The following is an 8,862-nucleotide window of genomic DNA, read 5'->3' as shown; positions in this document are numbered from 1 at the left end:
GGCGGGCTTTGGCTTGTCCATGAGTGGTTGCAGCGGAGAGTAGTGGACATAGGAGAAGGGGCGATGCAAAAAAGGAAGTGGGAGAAGAGGAGGAAGTGCATGGGCCGTGGTTCCAGGCAGTTGGCACTGGCCTTTCCCTGTTTCCTCGGTGCCTTGAGAGCATGATCCGTGGCCAGCAGGTCTGTGTGCTAGGAAGGGCCCGGAGGTGTGTTCTCCATTTATGCTGTTGGTTCAAGTTTGCCATGGTTGGTGTCAGCGGTGGTGGCGAGGGTCCTTAGCAGGGGTAGCAGCCAATTCTGCCACCGTAGCAGCCAAGGCCTCCCAAGCCATAGCCGTAGCCATAGCCGAAGCCACCGGAGGAGATGGGCACTCCCTGGGCACTGAGTTCGTTGCCCACGGCAGCGGATGCGGAGGATCCGACAAAGGTGCTCTGGGGGAAGGAGGTGAGGATGGGTCCTGGCAGGGTGACCACCACAGTGGGGGGCTGGATGACGACGCGGGAGGCCTCGCACTGCCTGACGCAGGGCTCGTTGCAGCTGTTAGCCAGCGGGGTGGGTCCGCAGGGGCGGCAGAGGTCGTTGCAGGCCATGTGTGTGGTGTGGAGGGTCCCTGGAAGAGAGGGTGTTGAGAAAGAGAAGGGTGGTGGGGGTGCAAGGATCAGTGTTGGAGGAGGGCGAGGGAGTGTGGAGGATGGTGTGGGGTTGTGGGGAGTGTGGTGGTGGGGCGGAATGAGGGCTGTTGAGGCTGTGGGCAGAGCGTGGTAGAGGAGAGGGGTCAGGTGGGTGAGGAGAAGGAGGGTCATGGGGTTGAGGCTCACCTTGTTGAGGCTGGAGGAGAAGGTGTGAGGAGAAGTGTGTGAGGGAGAGTTGCTGGGCCGGCTTTTATGCTGGTCCTGGAGGGGTGGGAAAGAGTTTGCGCATGATGGTTTTCTGCAGCAAGCAGCTCTTGCATGCCACAGCCTGGCGAGTCATCAGGTTGGGTGTCATTTCCTTCCCACATCACTCCCTTTTCGTGTCCTCCACTTGAGGACGTGTTCAGTTGGCCGCGCCGGCAGCTTTCAAGTTCCAGTATTAGAGGCCAAAGACTTGGTTTTGTTGTCGCTTGTCAGGCTGAACAGAAGATGGGACTAAAGCATAGGAGCGGTGGGGTTTGTTCAGTGAGGTCATGCCGTGGCACTGGTGTGGTTTGTGGGTGTGTTGCGAAGAGAGTCCCCTGTTTCCTCGCAGCCCTGTCTGTTGTGCACTTTGATGGTGTGGCAGTCATGAGGTTCTGCCCCTTCCCCTGCATTTGCTCCATCCCGGCCTTGATCCCAGCTGACTACGGCTGTCTTTGAGGCTGGCTTTTCCAGTGAGGTGTGTTCTGTGGGTGCCTTGGTGCCCCTCTTGTTGGTAAGTATAAGAGAGAAAGGCCTCTCTGTTTTACCTTGGTGCTTGGAAATATTTTGGAGCTGATCATGTTGAGTGCCATCACATGGCACATACAGGACACCCAGGTGATGAGGCCCAGTCAGCGTGGCTTTAGGAAGAGTCCTGCTGGCCTAACCTGATCTCGTCCTTTGACAAGGAGACCTGCTTAGTGGATGGATGAGGGCAAGGCTGTGGATGTTGTTAAGCCTGACTTTACTAAAGCCTTTGACACTGTTTCTCACATTATTCTGCTGCAGAAAGTGCCTGCTCATGGCTCTGATGGGCATACTCTTGACTGCCTAAAAAACCGTTTGGGTGGCCGTGCCCAGAGAGTTGTGGTGAATGGAGTTAAATTCAGTGTGGTGGCTGGTCAGAAGTTGTGTTCCTCAGGGCTGAGTATTGGGGCCACTTCTGTTTAATATCTTTATCAACGATGTGGACGACGGGATCGAGTGCACCCTCATTAAGTTTGCTGGTGACCCATATTGGGTGGGTTTGTTGATGTGCCTGAGGGTGGATGGTTCTACAGAGGGATGTGGACAGCCTGGATCAAGTGGCCAAGGCCAATGTTATGAAGTTCAACAAGGCTGAGTGCTGGGTCCTGCACTTGGGTTACAACAATTCCTTGCAACGCTAGCGCTTGTGAAGCACTGGAAGAGGCTGGCCAGGGAAATGGCCAGGGAAATGATACCACTTGGTATCATTTATGAGCAGTCCTGGACAACCGGAGAGGTCCCAGCTGACTGGAGGTTAGCAAATGTGACACCCATCCACAAGACGGGCCGGAAGGAGGATCCGGGGAACTACAGGCCAGTCAGTCTGACCTCGGTGCCTGGGAAGGTCATGGAACAGATCCTCCTCAGTGCCATTACACGGCACATGCAGGAGAACAGGGTGATCAGGCCCAGTCAGCATGGGTTTGTGAAGGGCAGGTGATGCCTATCAAACCTAATATCCTTCTGTGATAAGGTGACCCACTTAGTGGATGAGGGAAAAGCTGTGGATGTTATCTACTTGGATTTTTGCAAAGCTTTTGACACTGTTTCCCACAGCATTCTCCTGGAGAAACTGGCTGCTCATGGCCTGGACAGGTGTACTCTGCGCTGGGTAAAAAACTGGCTGGATGGCCGTGCCCAGAGAGTGGTGGTAAATGGAGTTAAATCCAGTTGGTGTCCAGTCACAAGTGGTGTCCCCCAGGGTTCGGTGCTGGGGCCGGTTCTCTTTAATATCTTTATCAATGATCTGGATGAAGGGATTGAATGCACCCTCAGTAAGTTCGCAGATGACACTAAACTGGGCGGGCGTGTTGATCTGCTTGAGGGTAGCTTAGCTCTGCAGAGGGATCTGGACAGGCTGGACCGATGGGCTGTGACCAATGGTATGAGGTTCAACAAGGCCAAGTGCCGGGTCCTGCACTTGGGTCACAACAACCCCATGCAGCGCTACAGGATTGGGGCAGAATGGCTTGAAAGCAGCTCGACAGAAAAGGACTTGGGAGTGTTGGTTGACAGCCGGCTGAATATGAGCCAGCAGTGTGCCCAGGTGGCCAAGAAGGCCAACAGCATCCTAGCCTGTATCAGGAATAGTGTGGTGAGCCGGACTAGGGAAGTGATCATCCCCCTGTACTCGGCACTGGTGAGGCCCCACCTCGAGTACTGTGTTCACTTTTGGGCCCCTCGCTACAGGAGGGACATTGAGGTGTTGGAGCGTGTCCAGAGAAGGGCTACAAAGCTGGTGAGGGGCCTGGAGGACAAACCTTATGAGGAACGACTGAGGGAGCTGGGGTTGTTTAGCCTGGAGAAGAGGAGGCTGAGGGGAGACCTTATCACCCTCTACAACTACCTGAAAGGAGGTTGTAGAGAGATGGGGGCTGACCTCTTCTCCCTGGTGACAAGTGATAGGACGAGGGGAAACGGGTTCAAGTTACGTCAGGGGAGGTTTAGATTAGATATTAGGAGACATTTTTTCACTGAAAGGGTTATTAAACATTGGAATAGGCTGCCCAGGGAGGTGGTGGATTCACCATCCCTGGAGGTGTTTAAAAAAAGGGTAGATGGGGCACTGAGGGACATGGTTTAGAAGTGGCTCTTGTCTGGGTAGGCTAAAGGTTGGACTCGATGATCTTAAAGGTCCCTTCCAACCTCAACAATTCTATGATTCTATGATTCTATGGTTGACTCACCATCACTGGAGGTCTGTAGAAGACAGTAGGCTTGGCACTTGGGGACACTTTAGTGGTAGACTTGGTAGGGTTAGATGAAGGGTGGGATTCAATGATCTCAAGGGTCTTTCCAAACCCCAGTGATTCTATGAGTTTATGAAGGCCATGGACATAGCGGAGCAAGTCAAGTGCACAGCCACAAAGGCGCTGAAGGGACTGGAGCACCCTTCCTCCGAGGAGAAGCTGAGCGAGCTGGGAGGTTTATCGACCAGGAGGCAAGGACCTGAAGGGGAGGTGTCATCGATGTCTCTGAATCCTGAATGGCATGTATGGGAGATGAACTCCAGCTGGCAAGTAGGACCACACAGCCACTTGCTCATTTCCACCACGGTGGCATAGGGAAGCAAATCAGAAAAGGAAAAGAGAGAAAATGTGTGCGTTGAGAAAAAGAGCGGTATAAGTAAAGCAAAAGCTGTGCATGCAAACAAAGCAAACCAAGGAATTGCTTCACCACCTCCCATGGGCAGGCAGGAGTTCATCTGCCTGCAGGAAAGCAGGGCTCCATCATGCGTGATGTTTTCTTGAAAAGACAAATGTCATAACTCCCAAAGTGCCCCCTCCTCCTTTCTTCTTCCCCCAGCATTATGAATTGAGCATAACGTCACTACGGCATGCACTCTCCCTTTGGTGAGTTCTGGTCAACTGTCCCGGCCGTGTCTCCTCCCAGCATTTTGTGCACTCCGAGCATACTTGCTGGTGGGGCGGTGTGAGGAGCAGAAAAGGCCTTGAGTGCTTAGCGAGAACTGAAAACAGTAGTGGGCTGTCAATAGCATTCTCATCCCAAATGCAAAACAGAGCACTCTACCGGCTACTAGTGAGAAAGTCAACTCTATCCCAGGTGAACCGATGAGAGGAGGGAATGAGGACAGGCGAGGCTCTTTTCAGTGGTGCCCGGGGACAGGACAAGAGGCAATGGGCACAAACTGGAACATAGGAAGTTCCACCTAAACATGAGGAGGAACTTCTTTACCCTGAGGGTGGCAGAACACTGGAACAGGCTGCCCAGAGAGGTGGTGGAGTCTCCAACTCTGGAGACATTCAAAACCCACCTGGACGTGTTCCTGTGTAACCTGCTCTAGGTGACCCTGCTCTGGCCAGGGGGGTTGGACTAGATGATCTCCAGAGGTCCCTTCCAACCCTATGATTCTATGATTCTATGAGTGAGACTCTTCTCAGGGTGCCCATGGCCAGGGCAAGTGTGAATGGAGAAAGATGAAAAGACATGCCATTTCTTTGGAAGAGAAGGCAAGGCTTTTTCAGTGTGAGGGTTGTTAAGAAGGGGAACCATTTCTTCAGAGGAGTGTTGGAGACTCCATCCTTGGAGATACAGGAACCCTGACTGGACATGGTGCTGAACAAGGTGCTCCAGCTGAGCCCGTGTGGGCAGACTGGGTGGAAGTAGATGGTGTGCAGATCCTCATGCAAAGATTCAGTTTGTTGTGATTGTACCTGTTGTGGTGGCCAGAGGGTTGTATTGGGGAAGAGAGTTGGTGAAGTGTGTGCTGCCATGGGGAGCTTGTGTCAGAAGGTTGGTTTGAAGTGCCTTTGTATGTGCAGGCCTTTGCTTGGTCAAGTGAAGGGCTTGTGTCATGTTCGGGAAGCTCCCCCGTGCTGCCCTGTGCTGTTGTTTTTGCTGGGGCCATAGTTCCTACGAGAGGTCTTCTAGCCCTTTTCCACCCACTCCAATGGTCTCTGTAGCCCTGACCTTGTGATGGGTGAGGTTGGAAGAGCCTTGTGAGAAGAAAGGAAGTGGAGGCGTTTGAGGCTGAGATGCAAGAGAACTTTATTGAGGGAAAAGATTGCAAAGGCAGAGGTGCTAAGGGGAAGGGAGAAGGTCTGAGGTATTATTAGGGCAACCATCAACCAAAGTCCCCTGCACGAGAGAGATCAGCTACGAGGGGTGGTGGCGATGGCCCTTAGCAGGGGTAGCAGCCTCTTCTGCCACCGTAGCAGCCAAGGCCTCCCAAGCCATAGCCGTAGCCGAGGCCGAATCCGAAGCCGCCGGAGGAGACGGGCACTCCCTGGGTGCTGAGTTCATTGCCCACGGCAGCGGATGCGGAGGATCCGACAAAGGTGCTCTGGGGGAAGGAGCTGAGGATGGGTCCTGGCAGGGTGACCTGCACGGTGGAAGGCTGGATGACGACGCGGGAGGCCTCGCACTGCCTGACACAGGGCTCGTTGCAACTGTTAGCCAGCGGGGTGGGTCCGCAGGGGCGGCAGAGGTCGTTGCAGGCCATGTGTGTGGTGTGGAGTTTCCCTGGAAGAGAGGGTGTTGAGAAAGGTGAGGGTGGTGGGGGTGGAGGGTCGGTGTTGGAGGAGGGCGAGGGAGTGTGGAGGGCTGTTGTGGGGCTGTGGGGAGCGTGGCATTGTGGAGGCGTGAGGGCTGTTGAGGCTGTGGGCAGAGCGTGGTGGAGGAGAGAGGCCAGGGGGGTCAGGAGGAGGAGGGTCGTGGGGTTGAGGCTCACCTTGTTGAGGGTGGAGGAGAAGGCGTGAGGAGAAGTGTGTGAGGGAGAGAGGCGCTGGGCCGGCTTTTATGCTGGTCGTGGAGGGGCGGGACAGGCTTGGCGCATGACGGTGTTTTTCAGCAATGAGTCCTTCCATGCCTCAGCCACTCAAGGAATGATGTGCGTTGCGTTTTCCTTACCATAACACCCCCTTTTCATCTTCTCCTCATGTCCATCTCACCCTGGTGGCAGCTTTTAAGTCAGAGTAAGTAGTTTGAGGGATGTGCATGCATGCAGCGTTTCAGGGTATTCAGGAGACAAGGCCAAGGCATACCAGAGGTGGTGTGTCGTAAGTGAGGTCATTTTGTGTCACTCGTGTGGTGTGGTTTGTGGTTGCGTTGTGAAGAGGGGGCTGGCTTGGCAGGCTGGCCTGGGCTTTGGAGGGGTGCAAGGTGTTCGGCGCTGCACCAAGGTCAGTGAAGATGGAGTGGGAGGAGGTGCTCCAGGCACTGGAGCAGAGATTTCCCTGCATCTCGTTTTGAAAACTATGGTCAAGCATGTTGTAGATATGCAGCCCATGGCGGTCAATGGTGGAGCAGATATCTACCTGCAGCCTGTGGAGGAACCCCCGCCGAAGCAGGTGGATTCCCAAAGGAGGCTTTGATCCCATGGAGAGAAACCAGTGCTGGAGCAGGTCTTTTGGCAATAAACTCCTTAAAGTTCTGCATCCCAGCATGAGATGCCTCCACTTCCTTTCTTTTCCCAAGGCTCTTCCAACCTCATGCAACACAAAGCCAGGGCTCGGGAGGCAACTGGGGTGAGTGCGAAAAGGGCTACAGGACCCCTCTTAGGAAGTATGTCCCCAAGAACAGCAGCACAGGGCAGCACAGGGGGGCTTCCAGAACCTGACACAAGCCCTCCACTTGACCAAACAAAGCCTTTGCAATACTAAGGCACTTTGGACCACCATTCTGACAAAGGCTCCCCATGGCAGCACACACTTCACTAACTCTCTCCCCCAGCACCACCCCTTGGCCAGCACAGCAGGCAGAATCACAGCAAACAGAATCATCGACTGCATAAGGAACCTCTGGACATCATCTACTTCAACCCAAACTTCTCAAAGGGGTCGCCTCCAGCAGGCTCTACAGGACCACATCCAGTCAGGTTTTCACTATCTCCAAGGATGGAGACTCCAACACCTCCCAGTGCAATCTTTTTCCCACTGCTTGACCAGCCTCATGCTGAAAAAGGCTTGCCTCCTCTTCCAAGGAAATGGCACAACTTTTCATCTTTCTCCATTAACACATTCCCTGGCCGTGGGTGCCCATGGGAAGAGTCCGACTCCCTTGCATTTGGGGTGAGAATGCTGTCAACAGCCCATTAGAGGTTTTGGTTGTTGTAAGTACTCAAGGCTTTTTCTGCTCCTCATACCGCCCAACCAGCAAGTAGGCTGGCAGTGCGCAGGAACTTTGGAGGTGACATGGCCGATACAGCTGACCCTAGCTGACCAAAAGGATAGTCCATGCCATATGACATCATGCTCATGTTAAAATGCTGGGGAAGAAGAAAGAACAGGTGGCCGTTTGGTGTTATGAGGTTTCTATTCCCAAGAAAACAGGACGCCTCATGAAGCCTTGCTTTTCTGGACCCCCATCCGAGCCATAAGCCGGCAGTTTCTCCAGCAGAATGCTGTGGGAAATGGCATGAAACACTTTTCTAAAGCCCAGGTTAGCAACATCCACGGCCTTTCCCTCATGCTTTGTAAAACGCCTTTGTACCAAGCCCTCAAACAAGAGAAGCACTAAGACACCCACAGAACACATGCAGGGAGAAAGGCCAGGCCTAAAGACAGGCTGAGCGAGCTGGCAGCAGCGCAGGGAGGGAGCGAATGCCATGGAAGGGGCAGCACCTCACGCCTGCAACACCATCAAAGTTTCAACCACCCTGGCAGGGCTGCAAGAAAATGAGGCCCCCTCTTCACAACGCAACCACCAACCACACCACAGGACTGCCATGGGATGACCTCACTGAAGACACCCGACCTCTCTATGCTTTGGTGGCGTCTGCTGAATTCCGTGACACAGCATCCATCCAAACCCTCCCTCACTTAGAAGCTGCTGCCAGGGCCAAATGGAGACGACCTCAAGAGGATGACATGAAAAGGGACTGTTGTGGGAAGGAAGACACACCCCATGTCATTACTTGAGTGCGTGTACCATGCAAGAGCTGCTTGGTGAAAAAAAAGTCATGCGCCAAGCCTGTCCCGCCCCTCCAGGAGCAGCATAAAAGCCGGCCCAGTGCCTCTCTCCCTCACACACTTCTCCTCACGCTTTATCCTCCACCCTCAATAAGGTGAGCCTCAACCCCCTGACCCTCCTTCTCCTCACCCACCTGGCCCCTCTCCTCCACCATGCTGTGCTGACAGCCTCAGCAGCCCTCACGCCTCCACACTGCCACGCTCCCCACAGCCCCACAACAGCCCTCCACACTCCCTCGCCCTCCTCCAACACCGACCCTCACACGCCCATGATCCTCACCTTTCTCAACACCCTCTCTTCCAGGGAAACTCCACACCACAGACATGGCCTGCAACGACCTCTGCGGACCCTGCAGACCCACCCCGCTGGCTAACAGCTGCAACGAGCCCTGCGTCAGGCAGTGCGAGGCCTCCCGCGTCGTCATCCAGCCTCCCGCCGTGCAGGTCACCCTGCCAGGACCCATCCTCAGCTCCTTCCCCCAGAGCACCTTTGTCGGATCCTCTGCATCCGCTGCCGTGGGCAATGAACTC

General features: G+C 54.5%; 2 protein-coding genes across 2 annotated transcripts; both read right to left on the bottom strand.

Annotated features, from left to right (window-relative positions):
• Positions 1–274: 274 nt before the first annotated feature.
• On the bottom strand, positions 275–580 carry LOC134510895 (feather keratin-like; the record flags this gene model as incomplete). The annotated part of the gene is made up of 1 exon (XM_063324105.1): positions 275–580. A coding segment is annotated over one exon (306 nt), but the record flags the coding sequence as incomplete, so codon positions are not given.
• Positions 581–5,543: 4,963 nt separating this feature from the next.
• LOC134510900 (feather keratin-like) lies at positions 5,544–5,855 on the bottom strand (the record flags this gene model as incomplete). Its single annotated transcript, XM_063324109.1, has 1 exon — positions 5,544–5,855. A coding segment is annotated over one exon (312 nt), but the record flags the coding sequence as incomplete, so codon positions are not given.
• Between the last annotated feature and the right edge of the window lie 3,007 nt (positions 5,856–8,862).

This window comes from Chroicocephalus ridibundus, chromosome 2 (assembly GCF_963924245.1).
Source record: "Chroicocephalus ridibundus chromosome 2, bChrRid1.1, whole genome shotgun sequence".
NCBI classification, from domain to species: Eukaryota; Metazoa; Chordata; class Aves; order Charadriiformes; family Laridae; genus Chroicocephalus; species Chroicocephalus ridibundus.
This window is presented reverse-complemented; position numbering and strand designations above follow the sequence as displayed.